The 25,640-nt window shown below is 39.3% G+C and overlaps 1 protein-coding gene across 5 annotated transcripts in view; it reads right to left on the bottom strand.

Moving 5' to 3' along the window:
- The window catches only part of abcc8 (ATP-binding cassette, sub-family C (CFTR/MRP), member 8), a 280,773-nt gene that overhangs the window by 145,955 nt on the left and 109,178 nt on the right, over positions 1 to 25,640 (bottom strand). For all 5 annotated transcript variants that reach the window (XM_039738520.1, XM_039738527.1, XM_039738535.1 and 2 more), the window contains exons 7-9: positions 19,247 to 19,435; positions 14,868 to 15,032; positions 10,643 to 10,798 (exon numbers count right to left, since the gene is read on the bottom strand). In XM_039738520.1, the coding sequence (XP_039594454.1) occupies positions 10,643 to 10,798; positions 14,868 to 15,032; positions 19,247 to 19,435 (510 nt within the window). The remainder of the gene's footprint in view (positions 1 to 10,642; positions 10,799 to 14,867; positions 15,033 to 19,246; positions 19,436 to 25,640) is intronic.

Genomic DNA, 25,640 nt, shown 5'->3' with positions numbered 1-25,640 from the left:
GGATGACACACCACTTCCATTTGAAGACCAGTAGACATACGTGCCTGTTACCTTTGACAAAGGATTTACTTGGAAACAGCAAAGCATGAAATCTGGCAAGATGAAAACTGAACATCAAGTAGAACCCATTGGGACACCAATATATTCAAGATGGTATATCAAGGAACGACAAGACCACACCTAGAATACAGATCAAGATCATCGATGACAGCAGCCAAACCGCACCACCAGACCTTAAACAGAGTGAAGAACCAAGTGTTTAGAATTATGACAGCACCAGTACAGAAGATGGAATAGGCAGTAGACATGTAAAGCAATGGCATAGGCTGCCAAATATCAGTGAATTCAAAATCATCCAGTGTGTACCAGACTGAACCAACCCTTCACAAGGTTAAGACCTTAAAGGTCCACTTTAGTGATACAGACACAGGCACTGCAGAGTAAATAGCAGTTAAAGTTGTTGATACGGATTCTGATACAGACTCTCATCCTTGATTCTCCACCCTGGAAAGACAGACTGGACAATAAACACCATCTAAACCAACAACAGCAGACAAGCATATTGCCATGTCCAAACAAGCCATGCTTGAAGGACAGTACCCTCAGGAATCATGGAAACACGTTTATACAGATGGGTCTGGAGAGGGAGCAGGTGTGTTCTACACAAATGGAGAATGGCAGGCAGAAGAAATGCCAGCAGGCCTAAAGAGATGATCCAATAATGGCTGGATGAAGGATGAGTGGATCGTTTGAGCATTTTAATCCCAGAATGAGAGGTGGCAGTGCTCCCTTGGCTGGAACCCAGCATGGACACTTGCAAGGTTGCCCGTGCACTGTAGCATGGAAAGGTGACTCTTTTGGGATTCCTGGGTGCCGCAGGGGAGTGCTATCAATCAATCAATCAATCAACATTTATTTATTTAGCACATTTTCATACAAAAAAATGTAGCTCAAAGTGCTTTACAAAATGAAGAACAGAAAAATAGAAGACACTAAAAAATAAACATAAGTCAACATTAATTAACATAGAATAAGTAACGTCCGATGGCCAGGGTGGACAGAAAAAACAAAAAAAAACAAAACTCCAAAGGCTGGAGAAAAAAAATAAAATCTGTAGGGGTTCCAGACCAAGAGACCGCTCAGTCCCCTCTGGGCAATCTACCTAACGTAAATCAAACAGTCCTCTTTGTATTTAGGGTTTTCATGGAATCAAATGTAACTGTAGAGGTGACTGGTAAAAAAAAAAAAACAAAAAGGTTGATGCAAGTTTGAGCAGCAGATGAGCTCACATCAGCCGAGCAGACCTCTCGCTTAAAAACCACACAGTAGTTAACCAAAGAACAACATTAATCCAAGTCCACCAAAATAAGAAAAAAAAAAAAAAAAAAAAAAAAACCACCACCAATAAATGCATTGCACACAGCAAAGCACAGAAATAAATCATAGTAAAAATGTGCACCAAAAGAAGCTTCCTCTGTATTTGTTTGGTGCAACTGCGTTAGGGTTGTCTGTTTCCAGATCATCCAGAGTTGTCGAATTTGGTGCGTCAAGTCTGACTCTATTTGATGTTTTCATCATTAAAGGCCCACTCCTAACATTTGACAACTACATACAGTATATATACTTTATACAAAAAGAGTATTTTTTCCCTCATTAAAAAAATTAATGGATGACCCTAGCAATCTCATTGGATGCACCAACATTTTTAGATTAAAGAGTAGAGCAGTGGGAAAGGGAAAAGGGGGGTAAAAACTGTGTTGAAGAGATCTTACTAATTAAAATAACTAGCCAAACATGGCATACTAGGTGTAACTCAATGACAAAACTAGTGCAGGAAAAAAACTAACATTTTCTTTTACAATGCCAGCTTTTGCCTTCAAGTGAGACCTTAATTCTAATTATATTCTAAATAGCAACGTTCGATCAGACAGCCCTAATCTGAATGGATGTTAGATCCACCCATTCTTCAAACATGGTGCAATGCCACTAAAATTGTTACTAATCTGAAAGACTACCTCTGTGGGACAAGCAACAACAAAAAGGCAGCAACCCAGTCAGCTACAGAAGGCTGGTGCATAAGCAGGGAAAAAAATTCTATGTGAATGTTTTAGAAGATTTGTTATAACAAAGCTTACGCTAAATAAAGAAGTGCATCTGTGTTCAAAGGGATTATGGTTAAGTAAAAAAATAAAAAAAATTGTTTTGCAGTTTTTTTCATAATATTGAAGTTTCAAAATGTTCAATCATCCTAATATTTCAGTAAGTGCCATCCTATTTATAGGATTATATTGGACTAAATATATTCATTCCCTTCCTTTATGATAAAGTACAATAGAACAAAATCGCTACAATTCTCATACTCATACTCGCTATGACGAATTGACCTCTCTATTTGACGCAGCTTCAATATGACCGACAAGTACTTCCTGCCCGCAGTGCTATGACACGAGATGTGGTCCTTGGCCTGACATAAAAGGAGACACATCTATCTGAGTCAGAGTCGGGAGGCAGAGGGTGAAACTCACATGTAGAAGTGGAAGATGATGGAAGAGGAAAAGGAGCTTTATTAATGACAAAGTATATTACTAAATTCTATATTACTAAAATCTTTAAAAATTTGCAAACGTGTCTCTGGGTACATAAATACTGTAGATATATGAAAGGCACTATATAAAGATAAGATATAAATAGATGAACAAGAGGCAGTATATAATAGATAATAGATGAAAGGCACTATATAAAGATAGATGATAGGATAGAAATGTGAAAGGCAGTATATATCAGATACTGTATATAGATCAAAGGTACTATATAATAGACAGATAGATAAATAGACAGAGAAATATCAACATGAAAGGCATATTTTATATAGAGAGATATACAGATTGATGAAAGGTACTACATAATAGACTGATGAAAGGCACTATATAAAAGACAGAAACATGAAATGCACTATATCTCTCCTTATACATAATTTGATACTACCCATATGTATGGTGTTCGCGTCAATACCCGTATGTATGGTGATCATGTCAATACCTCAACTCAATACAAGTTAGAACCATGCATTGGGACTCTGCCTCTGCAGTTAGAACATGACGTGGCAAACGCGGACACAGTATTGCATGATTGGCTAAGAATGTTTGAATGCTACAGTGACGCCGCTGGACGGCCGAGTATAGTAAGTCGGTGTTGGTTTGAGCAGATAACAGTAACTTCCGTTGGTTCTTGGAATGTTGGTTTGGTGGGGTGTATCAGCCAAAAAGGTCTATTTTAAGCACAAATCAGTGCCATGATAACAAAATCATTTCATGGAATTAAAAAAACAAATAATTCTTTGCAGAGAAAGTATGGATTTCACAAATGTACAATTTATAGCTCGATTCGATCGGGCTCCCAGTCACTAGTATATATATAAAAGCCAAATACCACTGACTCACTCATCACAAAATCTCCCTAACCATGAGGAGTTGGGACTTGAAATTTGGCATGTAGGTTACCCTTGGCCCATAGTTGCTTGCTAAGAAACGGTTTTAAAAATTTCATGGTCCAAGTGCATTCTGTCTGTAAGTCTGTCTGCTTTTCACGAGAGAACTGCTTAACAGATTTAGATCTGGTTGTTTTTCCATAATTTGCTTGAACTTTCCAGTTGGTTTGGCAACTTCTCTCATTGCACTAAGCACCAGAGTTCACTTGCGGTACCGATATATTTATGCAAATCTAACAGAGTGGCTGTGGGCCGAGAGCAGGGGGGCGGGGCCTTCCTCATTCACTTGCCAGCCTCTGTTCGAGTTAGTCTGCATCTCGCCATGTGTTGGAGTGCACCTTGCCTCTACTTAGCTAGCGATACCTGTTTGTTCAACACACATCATCATCTACAGATTGTTAAGGAGTAACACTTGACGTTTTTGACAGAGAGATCAGAGCTCTATGTGTTTTAGAGGGTAGCTGCTGATTGCCAGAGATATCACGGCCACGTGCTTTTCTCCCCATGCTGGGAATGCTTTCCCGTCAGAGCTGAACACGATCAGATACAGTGCCAACATCTATTGATTTTTAGTTTGTCCTGTTTCATTACTATGTGGGCGATACCACGGGGTACAGTTAGTAATAAATAAACTGATAATGTAGATAGAAGGATGAAAGGCACTATATAAAAGATAAATAGATGAAAGCACTATACAAAACAGATAGATTTGTCTCAAGGGGAAATGTAGCCTTCACAGAGGCTCATTTGCTACATGCCTTTGACAACATAAACTCTTAACATGTACTCTTCAGAATTTACTACAAAGTGGGAATAGAAAAGTTACTGAATTTTATACCAAATGATTAAAAGACATATCTAACACTGGTGGTTTTTAACTGGATGGAAAGCACAGCTTTAGACAAGAGGGACTACTGAAAAGTTCAAGTTTGATAAGGAATGTAGAAAAACAGACGATTACAGTCCAGATTATTTAACTTGAGCTTCACAAATCTTTTGCCGTAATGTTGCATGAAGGATTAGCCATCAAACTGCACGAGTCAGGGATTCAAAAGATGGTAGGCCGAATTGGATTAAACCCAGGAAACAATATATTATGCTATTAAGATCTCTTGCAGAATTAGAGGGGGCTCCCACAGGGGTCTACCCTGGAAATGCTGTCTTCCTTAATTTATATAAACGATTTAGTTACATTTGCAGTTAATATCATACACAAAGGTGAGTGGAATTCAGATTTGGGCAGAAATGTGGCAAATGAATATTAATGTACATGGAGTATTACACAAAGGAAAAGAAAAAATGAGATACAATTACATAACATAAGATGCAGAACAAAATGTATAAATCCTAGGAATTCTAATATTAGACTGGCCACAGATGATTCAAAGGCTGCTGCCGTACTACATTTTATAATATCGAATACGGTGTATAGTCGCTGTTTTCTTAGAACAAATGAATCTGAAAATCCACTGGGCTCCTCAATTACATCCTGGAGGTCCGCAGTGGAAGCAGATTTTCACTTTAAGCCAGGGGTCTCCAACCTTTTTTCCTCTGAGAGCTACTTTTACAAAATGAAAATGGCCGACAGCTACCTATGTTTTCTAACGTTTATTCTCATATTTTAACCCAAACAAAGTGAATAAGCTTGTTTTGCCTGAACTACTTCACGGATTTAGATCTTTTTTTTTCTATAATTTGCTCAAACAATCCGGTTGATTTTGTGACTTCTCTCATTTCGCTATGTATCGTAGTTCGCATTGTGGTGCCAATTTATTTATGCAAATCCAAGAAACATGCAGTGGGCCGGCCTTTGGTGAGGGGGGTGTGGCTCTTCTCCCTCACTCGCCAGCTTCGGGGCGTGTTCCTTAACTCCGCTTAGCTTGCGAATGAGAGAACAATTGAATTCAACTTTGTTTGATATTTAAAATAAAGTGTTCCTTAGGTCTTTGAGGAGTTTGAGTCCGGATATTCTTTTAAGTGTATGCCACATTGAAAAGATAGATTGCAATTCAGATTGTGGATCGCGATTTTGTGTTAAAAGGATTGTGATATGATTTTTTGGAAAGACAGCCCACCCCTAATTTGACTAATCTAGTTTTCAAATTTATGAAGAATTCCTTAAACCTTTGGTAAGCTGCTTGGAAAGGGGTCGCGAGCGATGTGTTGGAGACCCCTGCTTTAAGCAGTTTCTTAATTAGATCCCATTTATTTCCCACAAGTGCAACATGTTTTTGGGCTTAATTTAAATGAACACGTTTGTTACAACTCAGAACCTTTAACTACCTGATTGTATTTTAAACTGCTGCATTTCAATGTAATTGTCTCCTGTTCTTTTAACAAGTCATCAGTTCATAATGAGGTGCAAATGACAAAGGAATCAGTAGCTCTCAAACTAACATGCTTCCACTGAAACCTGTGTACACGAATCCTGAAGTAACTGTTATGAGTGCCAAGAAGGAAGGACAGGCATCCTGGTCGTTATAAAGGAAGGATTCATACCCAGTCAGGAGGTCATAATGGAAGGATCAAGCAAATGGGCAGAGTTCCTCACAGCTAAACCCAATCAGGACACCAGGAGGGTGGCATGGGAACTGGAGTTCGGAGATGCAGCCCTGTCAGATTCTTTGGAGACCCTCACAGGGCGATGCCGGAGGACTGCCCTGGTTTTCATATGACCCAGAAGTGCTTCAGAGTACTTGGACAGGAGACAGGAAGCAGCTCTCAGGTCAAACTTAAAAGGAAGCCCAGTGCCTTTTGGGCAACGCTCTTTTGGAGGAGGAAGGAGAATTTGTGAATGGTTGATTTTGCTAATAATTGTATGTGGAAGGCATTGTGTCAAATCCTTATTAATTAATTATTTGAACCAGGAATTGTGTTGGGTATTGCTGTGTCTGTCGTCTGCGGCTCAGTGATGCCCCCTAGTGATTACACTGTGTTATTAAAATGTCTTGAAATGTATGACGTAAAAGGCAAAGATCACAAAACCTATGGATAAAACTCTCAGAAAACAAAAAGTATGCAATTTTTATCTTGGAAGAATGAAAGCACTACCAAGCCAAAAAATGAAATACTAAGTTTCCTCATCTGCTAGGCCGGGCTTCTAATCACAGAAGTGGTTGGAATGAAAACCAGCAGCCATTATGGATCTCTAGGACTGTAATTAAGGAACCCTGTACAGTACTGGGCTAATGTTAGGACTGTGGGGAATGGTCAATGATGAAAAAAGGAGTCGAGTCTTTTCACCTCAAGCAAATTTGTCAAATCGAATTTGAATAAATAAATACAGTAACGTTCAGTGTGTGTTTATCTGGTCTGCAAATCCTCACTGCTGAACCTCTCCACCAAATTTTGCAAAGATTCCCAGTTTGTACAGCGGAAGGCCACAGGCTGTGTTTCATTATGAAATGCTGGGGAACGTTATTTAGCGACCAAACCTGCTCATTATTAGGGATGAACCCCTAGGAGGTACTTCTGGGACTTGGCACAGGTAGACAAAGTTGCTCCCCAAGCTGGGTTTAGCCAGTGAAATTTTGGTTTCCGCATGTGATTTTATTTAGTGACCGCACCTACACTTTACTCAACCCCAGGCAGACCTGAATATAAAGGTCACAAGGGTGTTCATAATGATGAAGAGCAGTAAGACCAGATGCCAGCTGTTACGTTGAAATATGTTCTTCAACAAGAACACTAAACATTAGACATGCCTGTTTCACAAAAAGAGGAGTAGGCAGTTGGAGCAAATTACTAAGCTGTGAAATTGAAAACGTCATCTCTGTGACCTTCAAAACTTGACGAGACACTTAAGCAAACAAAACAAAATGTTTATTTTTATTGGAATGAATAGCTTGTTCTTACATCGTTCTGTTTTACATATTCTTCTTCAAAGAAGCGATGTGTCATCTGTGTCCCTGAATCACAAGCAAGGAGAAAAATCTTACAACAGCCAGGGGAAAAACGAAATTAACGAATATGAAGCAATTATTTAGCACAGCGAATCATTCTCCTTTAACTGTGTCTGTGATGTTAAAAAAGTACAACCGAAGGACAAATGAGGTCAATTTTGAAATGAACAAGAATAGAATTTTGGACTCGTGCAGATGACAATTCATCACACCTGCAGCACGGGCACATAACAGATGGCCAAGGTGACCTTAGTTGTTTTATTTAAAGCAGACAGAGCCCAAGACCCCGGTGAGTAGAACAACAACTGAGGGGAAAGTCAAAACTTGCCAATGAAGAGTCTCACTGTGAAGTAACAAGACCCAAGTCCAGAAAATCAGAAATGATATTTGGTGCAATGCCTTTTACGGATAAAACCGATCTGAAGAACTTGATTTTTTTTTTATCCTCGTCTAGACACTAAATATTTGAATTGCAGCATATAAGTAAAGTTTTTTTTTAAGAACATTAGAACAATCAGGACAAGAGCAGATCATTCAGTGCAACAAAGCTTGTCAATCCTGTCCACTTAATTCTTCTAAAATAACATCAAGTCAAGTTTTGAAGGTCCCTAAAGTCTTACGGTTTACTGCACATCCTGGTCACTTACTGCATGTATCGTAGTTCTTCCTGATGTTTGTGTGAAATTTACCCTTCACAAGTTTCCAACTGTGTCCCCGTGTTCTTGGTGAACTCATTTTAAAGTCAGAGTCTTGATCAAACACTTCAATCGTGTCTTTTAATCTCTCTTCATAATTCATCCTGGGTAGCCCAGGAATCAGCCTAGTCGCTCGTCTCTGGACCTTTTCTTGTGCTGCTATGTCCCTTTTATAACATGGAGACCAAAGCTGCACACAGGACTCCCGATTAGACCTCATCATTGAGTTATAAAGCTTGAGCAGAACCTCCTGTGACTTGTTCTCCACACATCAAGGCGCTATATAACCTGACATTCTGTTAGCCTCCTTTATGGCTTCTGAACTCTGTCTGGCAGGTGATAGTATCAAGTCCACTACGACTTCTAAATCCATTTTCAAACCTCCCATTGTGTATTCAATCTTAGCACTTTTACTTCCTATATGTAATACTTTACATTTACTGATATTAAATTTCATCTGCCACAAATCAGACTAAGCCTGCATGCTGTCCACATCCCTCCACGATTCAATGAATTCTTGTTTATCTGCCATCACACCTAGCATGGTATCAAGGGCAAACTTAACCAGCTTGTTATTTATATTCCTATCAAAATAATTATATATATATATTAAATATAGCAGTGGCCCTAGCACTGACCCCTGCTGGTCACCACTCTTAACGTCAGCTAATTCTGATGAGGTTCCTCACACCATCATTCACTGCTTCCTGTGTCTGAGCCAAAACCAAGCCAAGTGACACATCTAGTTAAGGTTACAGAAGATATCAGAGGCAGGGTACGATCATGAAGCTTTGTGACTGCCCCAAATTCAAACATAATACTCACTTTGGGAATATCCTGTATTAAAAACAGCCATACTTACTGCCACCAACAATAACATAATGTGTAGATATATGTGTATTCTTTTAAATAAATGTTCTGATGTCACTCTGAAAAGGATTCAGTGAATGTCCATACAGTATATACTGTCACACATGCTTGTTGGAGGATGTTCTCAAGGGCTCGACTGAGGTATGTAATATTCCACCAGGGCGAGAGGTGGCCCTGTGACTAACATTCTCTTCTTTTTCTCTCCCCACTGCCTAGCCCCTCTTTTAGCCCCTTCCCTTACGGTTTATCCGTTATAAGAATCCCAGCTGCCTGGAAGGAGGTGTCACTTATGACCAGACAGAGCTCCTGTGAATGACCCCTAATTCTGCGGTGGAGAGCCAAGCCTGTTTTGTTTCTACTAAAACGTGAAGCCCAGAAGAGTTTCCTCTGCTTAGAACTTTTTTGCTAATTAAACAGGACGACCCGGCTGGCGTCCCAACTTTTACCTTTGTAAATCTGTCATTCCTGCACCCGGCCACAATATACAGTGTATATTTTTCTGTAATTCAGAAGATCTTTTGGAGAGCAGTAAGTGAATCCTTTGTTCAACTTTTGTCACTCTAACTGGACAAAGAGATTCTCAGGCTTATCTAGACACATTAATGACAGCTACTTTTTAGTAGTAAATCATCTTACAGACTGTGGAAAGTTAGTAGAGAAGTTAGAGACTTAAAAGTGCAAAACTATCACATGATCAAAGGCACGCTACCCTACAGGTAAGCCTAAAGGAAATCGTTTGTTCTGTAGTAGTAATGCATACAGTGCCTTCACAAAGTATTCAGTCCTCTTCACTTTTTAAACATTTTGCTATGCTGAGCACATGCTAAAATCATTTAAACCTTATTTTTCCTTCATCAAGCAACACTCAATGTCCCAGAATGACAAAGTGAAATCAGTGTTTTAGTACTTTTTGCAAATTCATTAAAAATAAAATTAAAAAATGAATTCTGACATTTACACACAAGTATACAGACCCCTTGCTATGAAAATTGAAATTTGCCTCAGGTGTTTCCCATTCTATTGATCTTTAATGAGATGTCCAGAGTCCACTTGTATGGTCAACCAGGTGATTGGACTGATTAGAAAAGGCTTTATAAGGTCCTACAGGTGAGCAGAAATCAAGCCATGAAGTTGAAGAAAGTGCAGAGCTTAGAGACCGGATAATGTCCAGGCACAGATCTAGCAAAGGCTGCAGCACTGAAGGTTCCCAAGAGCACAGTGGACTTCATAATTCTTACATGGAAGAAGTGTGGAACAATCACAGCTCTTCCAAGAGATGGCTACAAGTAAAAAAACTGAGCAATCGTCTCCCAGGCTGTAATCAGTGCTACAACAAAATACTGCAGATACACTTGTGTCAATGTGATATGAATCTGCAAACAGTCCTAAAATCCAATTTTCACTTTGTCATTATGGGATAGTTGAGTGCTGCTTAATGAGGGAAAAAGTTAATTGAAATGATTTTAGCGCAAAGCTGAAAGATTAAAAAAAAATGTGTAAAACGTGAAGGCACAGAAAGACTATATATGGCACATGTATAAAATATTATAAATATGGTATATACAAAGATACACAAACATATTTTAAGAAAATATATAAAAAACAATTTCCTTCACACTGGCAATGTGCCAGGCCTTTCTTGGGATAATATTTAATGCTGGATTGAGAGACAAAAGTGTCAAGCTTACCTGAACAGGCATTGCCCACAAGTTTGGGCAGAGGAAGAAAAACCACATAAGTTGGTTTGTGTCTATGGCAACCAGGTTGCAGATCTGGCCGACCGTCATCTCCCCCATGGACATGTTTGACGTGCACAATCTCATTATTTTATTGTAAATCTTTGTCTGGAAGATAAATCAGGAGAAAGCAACTGTGAATCACATTTGACCCATTGTCTAAAGGAGAAGTTTCAACTTAATGACTGTAAATTGATTAAAGAAAATCAATTCAATGTGCATAGCGCTCAGAAAAGGGTAGCAACCGTGCCTGTGAAATGACATTGCCAACACTGGCACTGCATCTCAGAAAAATATTTGGAAAGAAAGAAGGGGGCCAATTTGAACTTAAAATAGGTAGTGGGTGCTGTCTTAAACATCAATAAACAGAACATGGCGCTGCACTCGAACTAGTCACCATCTTGGGAAACCACTGCAGTCAGGGGAACTGAGAGAAGGTTGATGTGGGTCATGGGAGTGAGCACTGAGGAGAAGCTGGGGCTTGTTGGGCCTGTGCATTTCCCTTTGTCTGCAGGCTTCAGTGCCTTTCACATTTTTAAGGGACTGAAATTCAAACGTATTTTGCAAGATGCACAAACAACATTTCACCTTGGCAGAATGGTGAAAGAAACCATTTGGTCTATTAATGGAAGGGAAAAAAAATACAAATTAAGCTTTGTATACATTAATTTTGCTTCTTTTTTAATTAAAACATCAAAACATATGCAACAAATTAATCCAGTAAAAAAAAAGCAGTCAGGTGTCCACAAGACTAGTTAGTGTAAGTCGTTTATGGCGATGCTACCAAAGAAGGGTGACCTGCAAATTACAGGCCAATAGCATTGATACCACACGAGAGCAAAGCTGTTTTGAATGTCCTTTTAGAACAATTACGGATATCCTTGGCGGATGGACATTTGAGTGAGCAGGGCAGGGCAGCTTTAGGAAAGACAAGAGCACAGCCCAGGAGATCTTGGCGTTAAGAGTGTTAGCAGAAGATGCAAAGTCTAGTTGTCAAAAACATCAACCATTGCTTTGTGGATTTTATGAAAGTATTTCATTCGATTTAGCATGAAGGGTTGTGGGTAATGTTGTAGAGCAGGGCAGTTCCATCCAAGCTAGTTGGACAGTGCTGCACTGAAAGGATTGTGTGAAGGGTCTTCAGTGTCTGTTAGAGAGAGAAGACAGTTGAGCAACTGGATAAAGACAACACTGGGAAACAGGCAAAGTGACCCAAAGTCTCTCCTGCTGTTCATAGCATTATTAGGAATACTAATGGAAATAGATCAATATCACCTACAAATCATTCTATTCTCTTCAATTCCACCCGGGGGAGTAAAAGCTAACATTAATTTTATTTTAATTTTTTTCTTTTCATTTTTATTACTATTTAATTTAATATTGTTTCTTTGTATCAGTATACTGCTGCTGGATTATGTGAATTTCCCTTGGGATTAATAAAGTATCTATCTATCTATCTATCTATCTATCTATCTATCTATCTATCTATCTATCTATCTAAATCTAACAATGAATGAATTGGATCTTCAAGAGGAACTAACTCTTTTAGTCAAAACCTGAAAAGCCTAAGGTTTATTCATTAAACATAGATAAGAGAAAGGAAATGATGATGGGAAACAATAAGGCAGAGAAGGAGAGAAACTAAAATGTGCAGAGCAGATTATTTACTTAGATAGCCTGATAATGGGTGGCAGTGATTACTCAAAAGAAATCATTAGAAGAATGGTTATTGATCTTGAAAAGTGGAAATATCTCAGTGAAAGTCAAAATAAAGCTATTGGTAACACGTATCTTCTCAACATTACTTTATGCCTGTGAAAGATGGACATTGAGAAAGAAGGAACTTTTGAGATTGACTGTGTATGAAATGAGATGTTACAGGAAGATTATGAAAATTGCCAAAGGTGACACAAGAAAGAATTCAAAAAGATCTTAAATGAGAAATAAATATTTGTAAAGTTATTAACTAATGGAAGCTCTGTCTCTTTGGGCACCTATGCAAGACGGGAGAGAAGAGGCTAATCAGATTGATAACACAGAGAAAAGGAAATTGGAAATGATGAGTAGGAAGACCAGCAAGGAGATAGACTGATGGCATCAAAGAATGGCCAGCAATGAGAATAGCAAAGGAAAGACCTCCAGATGGAAATGGCTTATGATTTTATTTATATAAATTACTCTCATTATGCTTTCACTTTTTAAGGTGTTTTTTAAGACTAGGTGCCAGTGAAGGACAAAAAACTAGTAGATGTAAATATCTGGGGGTCTACAGCTTTTGGTAAACCTCTGAGTCGCACTTTGATCATTTCTCCAGCCTTTTAGTCCCTATACAAAGTCTTCTGTGCTTTGCTTCTCTTTTAGGTTTGATCTTCACATTTCATTTTTTAAGTGTTAAACACTCATCTCATTTTCCCATCCATTTTGTCTGAAGAAGGGCTGTGGTGTGTTAAATGATGTTTATTAATATGCTTTATGTTACAGAGAGGCAAAGGGTTAACTCAGGGTTCATCTTAATAACAAACATCTTAAGTCACCAATGATCCTTTTCCAAGTAGCCTCATTTGAATATTAATAAAACTCCTCAGTGCTAACAAATGAACACACAGCAGTCAGAAAACAACATTTCAAAATGTAGGCATTATTCCATTGCTTTACTGGTCAATACTTCAATTCTTCAATTGAATTGAATTCAAGACTTCAATTCTCACCCAGGCTACTGTTTGTGTAAAGCTCCCTGAAACACATGACTATCCTTCTGGTTGTCACATTTTTCTCCTTCTATCCCAGAAATACATACATTACATTAACTGGAGACTCTAAATCAATCCTTTTCAAGTGAATGATAAGATCCCACATAAATTCAGTGGGTGTTCTGTGTGTAGATGGATGCAGAATTGACTCAAACACAGGCAGCAGATTTTGATGGGGTGAGGAATCTTATCAGAATTGGTTGAAGTTAAGAGTGGTGTCCAGCAGGGGTCAGTGCTGGGGCTGCTACAATGTTTAAAGTATATAAATGATTTGGATAGGAATATAAATAACAAGCTGGTTAAGCCTGCATATGATAGCAAGCTAGACGGATTGGCAAATAACTGAGACTTCATTGAATCATTACACAGTGACTTGCGCAGCAAGCAGGCATGGGCAGATTTGTGGCAGTTTAATTTAATGTCAGTAACTGTAAAGTATTACACATAGAAATTTAAAACCAGAGTTGAATACACAAGGGATGACTAAAATATGAAAGCACACCTTATTAGAAGGATTTAGTAGTCACAGTAAACTCTACATGATCACTAAGAAAACTAACAGAATATTAGATTATATAACGCCCTGGTGTGTACAGTGCTACTCAAGTATGTGGTAATCCTTCACATTTATAGTGCATGATTGAGATCTCAAGTGGAGTAATGTGTGCAGTTTTGTTCAACGGACTATAAATAACATCACAGCACCGCTCGACAAAGTCCAGAGAAGAGCGACAAGGCTGATTTAGGGTATGACTTATGAGGAAAGAACAAAAGAGCTGAACCTTTACAGTTTAAGCAAATGGAGATTAAGGGGTGACATGATTGAAGTATTTAAAGATATGAAAGAGATTAGTACAGTGGATCAAGGCTGTGACTTTAAAATGAGTTCAACAAGAACATCAACTACTATGTAATATTGTGTAAAATAGGACTTTAGGCACATTTAAAACTGGACTCGATGTTATTTTGGAGAATCTCAGTGGATGAGATGGACAATCATGTTGGGCTGAATGAAAATCTTTCTAATGTTCTAATGAATGTGGCAGTGAGGGGAGTGGGCCCAGTTATGGACTACTGCCTTCTTTGCATCCAATACTGCTAGAAAAGGCAATGCCTCTGTAAGTCAGCAATGAAATAGTAACCTCGGACAATGGATAGACAGATTATGTTAACCAGTTAAATACACAGAATTAGTTCCAGGCCAGTGATTGACTTAAAAACAGCAAATGCTAGGCATGCTCCTGCTATTGGCTCCTGCTTCTGAAATAGCATCTGGTAACCATCAGGAGTAAAGACAACAGTGTGCTAGTAAATAATCTCACTCTTTGGGTGTGTGCAGGGTGTGTTCAAGCTGAAACGGGAGAGGCACCCATTTCTGGCTCACTACACCACTAAAAAGAGAAACCCGTCCATCCCACACCACATACCTGCATTGCTCCTCTCAGGTTGATTCCCGTTTCAATGGCCACATAGTAGGATGCTTGCAGAAATGTCCTTTGTAAAAGAAGAGCAAAAAACAGAAGCACAGCCAGGACGTAGGCATTGGCTAGGAACTCCTGGGATGAAATGAAGTACACCCCCAGCAGCTTGACCTGCAGAGAACAACAGAATTTAGAAGACTTCACAGGTGCATGTTGGGTCCTGCAGTCTGTGAGATTTGAAACAGTTTGTTTTTCATAATTATCATTATTATGGAGTTCATTTTCCCATTGCTACCTTACCATATCAAAAACCTTGGTCAGACATCCTGCTGGGTCATTTTATGAAGTGAAGTGCAATGTGTGGCAGTTCTATTTTTTCATAGCTACATTTGCAAACCACTCATGGTTTCTCCAACTAATACATTTACATTTACATCTGTTTGCTTAGCAGATACTTTTATCCAAATCGACTTAGAAAATAGGTCAACATAATTGAGTAACATCCGTCTGGGGACTGTTTGGGAAGAAGCGTGGCAGGACAAGGTGACAAAATTGATTTTTTGAAGTGAAAATCTCAATACAAAATGTAAGCTATTTACAGTTCTCACATTTACAAAACCTAACAGACAAAAATTCACCAAACAAGAGAGTCTTCAAAAGAGAGATTCAGAGTTTGAATGGAGGTGGGCAGTTCGTTCCACCAGCCAGGAGATGCACATGAAGAGTCTGGACTGAGATTTAATATCACACAGAGGTGGCATCACCAGGCGATCTGAGTGGTCGAGAAGGAGCGTAGGACCTCAAACGTTTCTCCAAATGTACAGGTGCAGAGCCACTGACTACTCTGTAGTCACAGGTCAAGGATTTGAGTTTATTACGTGCCATCAAAGGAGGCCAGTGGAGTGATCTGAAGAGAGGAATGGCATTTGCCTGCCTGATGAGCTGCTGCATTTTGAATCATCTGCAGTGGCTTGGTGACACACGTCGAGGGTCCTGTCAGCAGAGAGCTGCAGTTGTCCAGCCGTGACAAGAACAGAGCCTGGAGCAGGGGTTGTGCTGAATATTCCGTTAGATATGGTCTGATCTTGCAGAAGTTGTATAGAGTGAATCTGTAAGAGCGACAGATTGTAGCAAAATGGTCCATGAAGGACAACTCGTCATCAACTACCACCCCAAGATTGTGTACCAACAGCACTTAGACAAGTGCTGATCATAGAAGGCCTCTTTTAGGCTGAAAGGCTTCTGGCATTTCACACTGCAAAGTAAGCAGTTTCTTTGAACTGCCTGTGATAACCTCTGCCCTGATGGTGAGACCACCTAACCCTGATATGGGGTCTGTGACAGTTTACAAAAAGGATCGGAGACTGGGTGACTAGGCCTGCATGGCAATATTTGAGACTTAGCTGGGCATCACTGACATGAGAGAAGCAGACATAAAAAGGTAATCCTGAGCCAGGTTGATGCCTCGATTCCCTGCTGTTGTGCTCACATGTTCGTGGTTACCAGGGTCACGCGTCTCTCATTCACAGATCTCGGCTGCGGGCCCAGCTGCACTCACCCTGCATTAAAAATGCATCCCTCTTCCAATGTACGTGCCTGTCTCGCTGCGAGATGTGCTGCTTTTGAGATCACCATCCCCTCACTATCAGCAGTTTCATATTATGCTTCTTAAAAAGATTCTGTACAAATATTTACAGTTTGAAACTGCCCTTCATGACACATTTGGTGAAACAGGTGAAATCCTGGGCCTGGCAGATTTGTTGCAGACAAAGGGACAGACATCAAGTAGTATAGTTATGAAATATTAAAGAAGGCAGGCAAGGCGGACCAAGATATTTGCTTCACCATTTTCCTTTTTTCTCACTAGAGATAGCCATCGTGAAGGCCAGAAAGGCATCCCACCCACCTCCATGTTTATCCAGAGTCATGCGATTCCACTTTTGCAACTGGATCTCAGGTAGGGTATTTGGTTTCCTGCCTCAGGCAATGCCAGGAGTGTGAGCCACTCTCTCTTTTGAATTGAACGCTAGAACATGTCTGTGCTTGGCAGGCCTGGTGTAAATTTCTCTTGGGAGGTGGGCCCAAATGCATATTTAGCTGCTGTGCTTTGTCTCAGCTCCCACTGGGTTCATTTTTTTATTCTGCTTTGCAGGTAGAAAGATCCAAGGGGAAATCGTTTTCAGTGGATGCAGTGTAGATGAGCACAAAATCAACTCCCTTTTTACTAAATTTCAGAACCTGAGGGTAGTGAGGTATTTAGGTTATACACCCTGAAAATACATTTTTTTTCAGTAAGTGTCCAGAAAATTAAAACTTAATTTACACCTGAAAGGTAAACCAATCATTTTACATATCATAGAACCATTCAAGGTGTATACCATCTTAAGGCACTTTACAGGTACAGTGGTGTGAAAAACTATTTGCCCCCTTCCTGATTTCTTATTCTTTTGCATGTTTGTCACACAAAATGTTTCTGATCATCAAACACATTTAACCATTAGTCAAATATAACACAAGTAAACACAAAATGCAGTTTTTAAATGATGGTTTATTATTTAGGGAGAAGAAAAATCCAAACCTACATGGCCCTGTGTGAAAAAGTAATTGCCCCCTGAACCTAATAACTGGTTGGGCCACCCTTAGCAGCAATAACTGCAATCAAGCGATTGCGATAACTTGCAATGAGTCTTTTACAGCGCTCTGGAAGAATTTTGGCCCACTCATCTTTGCAGAATTGCTGTAATTCAGCTTTATTTGAGGGTTTTCTAGCATGAAGCGCCTTTTTAAGGTCATGCCATAGCATCTCAATTGGATTCAAGTCAGGACTTTGACTAGGCCACTCCAAAGTCTTCATTTTGTTTTTCTTCAGCCATTCAGAGGTGGATTTGCTGCTGTGTTTTGGGTCATTGTCCTGTTGCAGCACCCAAGATCGCTTCAGCTTGAGTTGACGAACAGATGGCCGGACATTCTCCGTCAGGATTTTTTGGTAGACAGTAGAATTCATGGTTCCATCTATCACAGCAAGCCTTCCAGGTCCTGAAGCAGCAAAACAACCCCAGACCATCACACTACCACCACCATATTTTACTGTTGGTATGATGTTCTTTTCTGAAATGCTGTGTTCCTTTTACGCCAGATGTAACGGGACATTTGCCTTCCAAAAATTCAACTTTTGTCTCATCAGTCCACAAGGTATTTTCCCAAAAGTCTTGGCAATCATTGAGATGTTTCTTAGCAAAATTGAGACGAGCCCTAATGTTCTTTTGCTTAACAGTGGTTTGCGTCTTGGAAATCTGCCATGCAGGCCGTTTTTGCCCAGTCTCTTTCTTATGGTGGAGTCGTGAACACTGACCTTAATTGAGGCAAGTGAGGCCTGCAGTTCTTTAGACGTCGTCCTGGGGTCTTTTGTGACCTCTCGGATGAGTCGTCTCTGCACTCTTGGGGTAATTTTGGTCGGCCGGCCACTCCTGGGAAGGTTCACCACTCTTCCATGTTTTTGCCATTTGTGGATAATGGCTCTCACTGTGGTTCGCTGGAGTCCCAAAGCTTTAGAAATGGCTTTATAACCTTTACCAGACTGATAGATCTCAATGACTTCTGTTCTCATTTGTTCCTGAATTTCTTTGGATCTTGGCATGATGTCTAGCTTTTGAGGTGCTTTTGGTCTACTTCTCTGTGTCAGGCAGCTCCTATTGAAGTGATTTCTTGATTGAAACAGGTGTGGCAGTAATCAGGAAATTGAACTCAGGTGTGATACACCACAGTTAGGTGATTTTTTAACAAGGGGGCAATTACTTTTTCACACAGGGCCATGTAGGTTTGGATTTTTTCTCCCTAAATAATAAAACCATCATTTAAAAACTGCATTTTGTGTTTACTTGTGTTATATTTGACTAATGGTTAAATGTGTTTGATGATCAGAAACATTTTGTGTGACAAACATGCAAAAGAATAAGAAATCAGGAAGGGGGCAAATAGTTTTTCACACCACTGTATATCACTCTCACCTTGCAGGTAGCCACAGAGATGCTTGTCTTCCAGTCTCTTAGCCCAGTTAACACAAAGAATCCTAAGCACTTGCCAGAAGACCACCACCAGGTCCACTTACTTTTTGGACTTTTTAATGCAAATTATTTTCTTGTTTGAAATCAATAAATGAACTGTACAAAACCAAAGTTAACACCTATCATATACAAGTGAATAAGATGCTTGGAATACGTCCTCAGGTGAGGAGGAGAACAGCATGGACAACACAATACAACAAACGGCTCTGTGGAAAACGATATTCTATAAAACGAATGATCCACAACTAAAGAAAACCAGAAACTGAAGACAGGAAACACTCAGGGCTTTACTGGACATCCCCAGGTGACACCAACACTTACCGGAGGAAGGAAGGTCTTGTTCTCTTTGCCAAGATGGTGAACAATTCCAGAAATACAAAGGGGACCAGCAAAACCCAGGAGATCAGCCAGAAAGCGAAATGTGATGCTGAGAACAAGAGGTCTTCCAAACGCATATCGCAGGGCACACCAGATGGATTTGGATCCCTGGGGGTAAGCAGAGGCCTTGGTCTGCCAATAGGGAACAAAAAAAAAGAACACTGTTAGGGGGGATAAAGGTAAGAAAGGAGCTATAGAAATAAAAGGTATTATTATTATTATTATTAAAAATAGAATGTGGCCAGGTTCTCCATGTTTGATGAGAATGCAATTTACCAAAATGTATGCAAGGTGCAATACAACTTTTTTTTTTTACATTTTAGTCTGCTTTAAAGTTAAATTAAAAAAAAAAATCACATTTTTTTATTAACTAAAATTAAACATTTGGGTGGGGGTTAAATCTTATTTTACTTTTTTTGTTTTGTATGTTTCCTTTGTTCTTACTGTATTTAATTCCAGGTAAATGGTTAGATTGGGTGGGTTACTATTTTATGGTTGATTAGTAGAACATTATTATAATGTTCTCATTTAAAAAAGTAAAATGTACAAAAAAAGAACAAAGGGAAATAAATAAGAATAAAATATTAGGACTTACATATTTTGGGCTAAATCTGAAAAATTACGTAATGAATTGTCCGACCTATAGCTATGTGAATTTTGCAATAATTTGTTTACTCTTGATTTATCCTTTCAAATAGTCTTCAGGCTCGATACTTAGTTTGTTACTATTGAGCCATGCACCAAAACACAAGACAGACTGACCAAGAAGGCACATTTCTTCATTCTTTGGCAACAATTCCCACACCAAAGTCCATTTTAGAAATCTGCTGTTTGTTTTGGTTCAATGCCAAGTATACCAAAAATGAAACATCAGTTCAAATATCTGTATGTTCTCGTTAGTTTCTTTGGCCTAAAGCACTTCATCTAGGACTGTGGTTTTCCTACACATCTCCTTCTAAATGAAAAGCATGAATGTGTGTGTGACAATGAATATAAACTTCAATTTAAGTGTGGCTTCTATTAGATTAGACAGATCAGGTAAACTTTATTAATCCCATGGGGATATTCAGACGAACATAGCAGCAGGAACATAAAAAAAAAAACAAGAGGATACGGACTCACAGGACAAATAATAAAGCTAATCAAGTAATCCATCCATCCATAAATAAAGAAATGTATATGGTGTAGATATTTCAAAATGAACTTAACAAGTACATTGGGAGGAAGTACTGAACTGTCTGGGTGAAGTGGACAGAAAAGACCCCCAGAGGCACTGCTTTGCACACCGTGATGAAATGAGCCTGTGACTACCAGTGTTTGAAGGGAATGCCTCTTGGAGGGGATTTTTCAGGATGGCATCATTTTGCCACTATCCGCTTTTCCACATTAGCTTCCAGTAGGTCTAGGTTTTGCCCTGTAATTGAGCAGGCTTTCCTGATTAGTTTGTTCTGGCATCGTGTTTAATCATTTGATAAAACATATTTTTCAATAATTAGCTGTCTGTGCTTTTCTGTATCTAGCTTATTCTAAACACAGTGCCATGCCACCAATTTAAATCAGTTTTTAAATCTCTATACTGTATATTAAAGGCAAAGCCCTCACTGACTCCTCAATAACTCTCCCACTTTCCATATAGGTGGGAAGCTGAAATTTCCCATGCTCTTTCCTTTCAGTGTACTTACAAAAGTTAGGTATGTTTCATGTCCTATTGATACATCCAAGGGGGGGTGAACGGGTGTACCCCCTAAACTGTATATGTAGATATGGGAAACCCCTCCTGACTATTTCTGCGACTTTCAATACACATAGGAAGCCCACATTTCCCCATGCTCATCCTTTACACTGTACTTACAAACGTTAAGTATGTTTCATTTCGTGCCTTTGCCCCGTAACAAACTTTCAAAAATAATGTCTTCTTTTTGTCAGTTCTCACCATTATGCCATAAGGAACTTTCAGAACTGACCTCTCCTTTTGGTGGTTTCATTCCTTATTTTCATTAACAGACGATTTATTTCATGGCAGAGATGCAAAACGGCCACCCCTGGTCACCCTTCCTTTTTCCGCGCGACTGCTGTCCGTGCACGTACCATGTGGTTGGCTCCCTGCCTATATACATTAATGACATCCCGCGCTCAGGTGCCTCCTCGCTTGCTTCCTTACTTCCTTCAGCTGTTCGTCATGCTCATTGCTCACGTCTTCTTTACTCCACCACTTCAGGCCTGGTATTGTTGGCCTTGCTTCACGTCTTCCTGCTGGTGACTCCTGCCTTTTCGTTCACCCTAACCCTAAAAATGTGCATTTCTCATACACAACATTTACAATCACAAATGAAACTCTTTACAATCATCAAAGAGTTCACCCTCAATACTAAAATAAGCCTACGACTATTACATTGACAATCATCTTACGTTATTTTTAAAATGTTTCCTTTTCTTTTTCATAACTTCTTTAACTCACTATTTCTCCACTGCGAAGCGCGGGTATTCTGCTAGTACAGTTCTATTACAAACACAAGTCCACATTTACAGTGAGGAGTGAAAAGACCTGATCGATGTTAATTGACTGTTTCTGAGTATGGTGCCTGCATCTTCATTACAATGCGCTCTTCATTTGCTTTATAATTATTCTAAAGGAGACTAGCAAAAGGTAGGCTTTAATGATTTGTCATTTGATTTGCCATTTCATTTCAATGGAAATAAATGAAATCTTCCGTTAATCAACATTTAATTGTAGTTACTACAAGTGGAGCATGGCCAGTTAATTAGTCAAAGAGTAAAGTATCTATCTATCTATCTATCTATCTTATAGAGCCTTTCACATCTATCTATCTATTATATAGTGCCTTTCATATCTATCTATCTATCTATCTATCTATATAAATAGTTTTTTTATGTAAAAACTTGGCGTTTCATAATATAGCCACTAATAAGCTGTGTTGTATGGCAACGTGCTGCATGTTGATCAGCATGGGAAAGTAAGAATTCCATTGTACTCTGTACATGTGACAATAATAAGCTTACAAAAATTATAATAAAAAAAATCATCAAAATAAGACAAGAAATATCTGAAATCCTTGGTGTAGCTGGGACGGTCTCAGGACTAGCATTACTGCTGCATGTCCCCTCTATGACACATTAGCAAAGGGGGACAGTCACCCAATGAATTACTAAGGAGCAGCATGTCAAGAAATGCTACTGCAGATCCACCATACCAACAGCAATAAACCTTTATAGTGCCTTACGGTGACCGCTCTCTATTCTTCAGCCAAGTGTGAAGTTTCTTTTCTTATTAGTTTGTTTCAGTTTTTTTTTCCTTATTTTTAGTAATTCTTTCGCTGATGACATTGTGATCCGTAGCGAGAGCAGGGAGCAGGTTGAGGAGACCCTGGAGACTTGGAGATATGCTTTGGAGAGGAGAGGAATGAAGGTCAGTGGGAACAAGACTGAATACATGTGTGTGAATGAGAGGGAGGTCAGTGCAGTGGTGAGGATGAGGGGAGTAGAGCTGGCAAAGGTGGGTGAGTTTAAATACTTGGGGTCAACAATACAGAGTAACAGGGAGTGTGGAAGAGAAGTGAAGAAGAGAGTGCAGGCAGGGTGGAGAAGAGTGCCAGGAGTGATTTGTGACAGACGGGTATCAGCAAGAGTGGCAGGGATGGTCTACAGGACAGTAGTGAAACCAGCTGTGTTATACAGGCTGGAGATGGTGGTACAGGAGACAGAGCTGGAGGTGGCAGAGTTAAAGATGTGAAGATTTGCACTGGGTGTGATGAGGATGGACAGGATTAGAAATGAGGACATTAGAGGGTCAGCTCAGGTTGGAAGACAAAGTCAGACAGGTGAGATGGCGTTGGTTTGGACGTGTGCAGAGGAGAGATGCTGGTTATACTGATAACAAGGATGCTAAGGATGAAGCTGCCAGGTAAGAGGAGAAGAGGAAAGCCTAAGAGAAGGTTAATGGATGTGGTGAGAGAGGACATGCAGGTGATGGGGGTAACAGAGCAAGATGCAGTGGAAAGGAAGATATGGAAAAAGATGATCAGCTGTGACAACCCGTAACGAGAGTAGCCGAAAGAAGATTTGAGGGGGGCTTTTGCTTTATTTCTTTCGCTTCTGTTAGAGGAATATTCCCCCTTGCGACAAACATAATTCTCTTTATCTATTGAGCTTGAAACTTTTGCACTTTAAATTCACAAAAATCTGTCTTTCTCATAATGTGTAACCCAAATTTTTGTAAATTTCTGAGAAGTGGTTTGGCTGTTGTCAGTATGAGCTTTTAAAAACTTTGAACTTTAAAAGCTCCAAGCTGAATGGTTGTAATTAATCAAAAACCTAATCAGCGCTCGGATTAATGAGTGCAATTTATTTACCTGAATCAGTCCATTTTTTCTTTAAGTTATAACATCCAAAAAATGTTTAACACAAACGCATAGACGCACGGGCACAACACCCTTCCAAAAATGTTCGAAGAATATTCTAGGCACATCAATACATGTTTATTCTGTTAAACTCTTAAAGTATTTTTTTTTCTTTTCATAAAACAATTTTTCTACATATATAAACCATAGACTCCTTTTCCTGAGAAGGCTAAAGAGCTTTGGGTTGAGAACCAAAACACTACTGATCTTCTACTGATGCCCTATTGAAAGTATCTTGACTGGATGCATCACAGTGTGCCAGGATCGCCAACTCCTCCAAAGCTCTGTTTGTAAGGCTTCTAAAATAATTGGGGCTGACTTTCCACAGCTTCTCGCCATCTACTCAACCAGATGTCTGAGGAGAGCTCAATCCATCCCATCCCAGCTCATCCGCTGCTTTCACTTCTGCCTTCTAGAAAGCTCTACTGGTGCCTCACCCCTCACTCCACCCTCTCCACGGACAGCTTCTTCTCCCAAGCCATAAAGTCGCTGAACTCCCAGTAACCTGATCCTACCTGCCCTGCACTGTGCTCTGTACCCACCTGCTGGTTTATGTGAAATTGTGCTGTGCGTTACACTTTTTTTCATTCTTATTTACTTTCTTATTTCATTTCTTCATTCAAATTTACTGTATTTATTTATTTAGGCTCTTTATTTATTTATCTTCCGCTACTCTTATTGATTTACTGTATTTATTTATACATTACCAGAATTGCGGCACAAGAAGTTCTGCTCTTGCAGTGTATGAGACAATAAAAATCTCTAATACTAATCATACAAACAGTAAGAAGGCAGCGGCTATGTAATAGAATCCCCATTACAGACGACGGTGGCATCTATCCTTAAGGGCCCATTCACACTTGAGTGTTGTAAATTTTAAGATTCTTAATGGTGTTGTTTTTCAGGCACATTTAAAGAAGGGTTTTACTGGGAAAGTAGGATTGACACAATTCCCTGCCATGATTTTGTGGTTTGTGAGGCGATTGTTGTGTCTCCAGAATGTCTTCTGTGACTTTAGTGCTTTTAATCCTGGTGATCGCAGTAAAGATGAGGAGGTGCTGTCAGCAACCATTCAACCAATTCTGTAGCAAATGGAAGTCTAGAGGACTTTTCTGGCAACTCAGGCAGCATCCTGAAAAATTCCATTAATTACAAACAGATGTTGCAAAACAGACAAGTACATTAATATGCGCATTTCACGTTACATTTTGTAATGTTAAATCCTACTAGGCTGATGTCACAGTTTCAGCTTGGGGCTGTACAGAATCATGTAAAGATATAATGCAATATTTAATACATGCTTAATCTTTTCAACATATAAAAAGATTCATATCCCTCAAAAATCTCCCATGAGCTTATTCCTTTACTGACAAATATGGATGGAGAATTCTGAATGTTCTGATAAGTTCTGACTTTTGTAAAAGGAACCTGTCACAACAGAAATAAAAACCTGGACACTGGCACAAATAGATGAACACATGCTAGCTTGGCCTGCAATAGAAATTAAATCCTTCTTTATATTCCCTGCTTGGTAGCCCAGCAAATATGACTTATCGCCAATATACTAACAGCACAATTGTCCTTCATTCACTCAGAATATGGAACCAATGTAGGAAGCACTCCAAGTCAGAGCAGCTTTTATCTGTGCCACCTCTACATGATAACCACCCTCTCAAACTTAACACAGTTTTTTTAATGTTTGGAGAATGTATAGGATTAAATCATTTACAGATTTGTATATAAATAATGTCTTTGTATTCTATGAACAATTACACTCCAAATTTAATCTGCTATCAACACTATTTCTCCACTGTCTCCAAATTAGAAACTTTGCTAAGTGAAATCTGCCCAGTTTTCCTCACCTCCCACCTCTTTATATTCCAGAAGGATAGAAGAGAATAGAATAATTATTATCATTA

The sequence above is a fragment of the Polypterus senegalus genome, chromosome 1 (genome assembly GCF_016835505.1).
Source record: "Polypterus senegalus isolate Bchr_013 chromosome 1, ASM1683550v1, whole genome shotgun sequence".
Classification (NCBI taxonomy): domain Eukaryota; kingdom Metazoa; phylum Chordata; class Cladistia; order Polypteriformes; family Polypteridae; genus Polypterus; species Polypterus senegalus.
The sequence above is the reverse complement of the archived record's forward strand: the minus strand, read 5'-3'. Positions and strand labels throughout refer to the sequence as shown.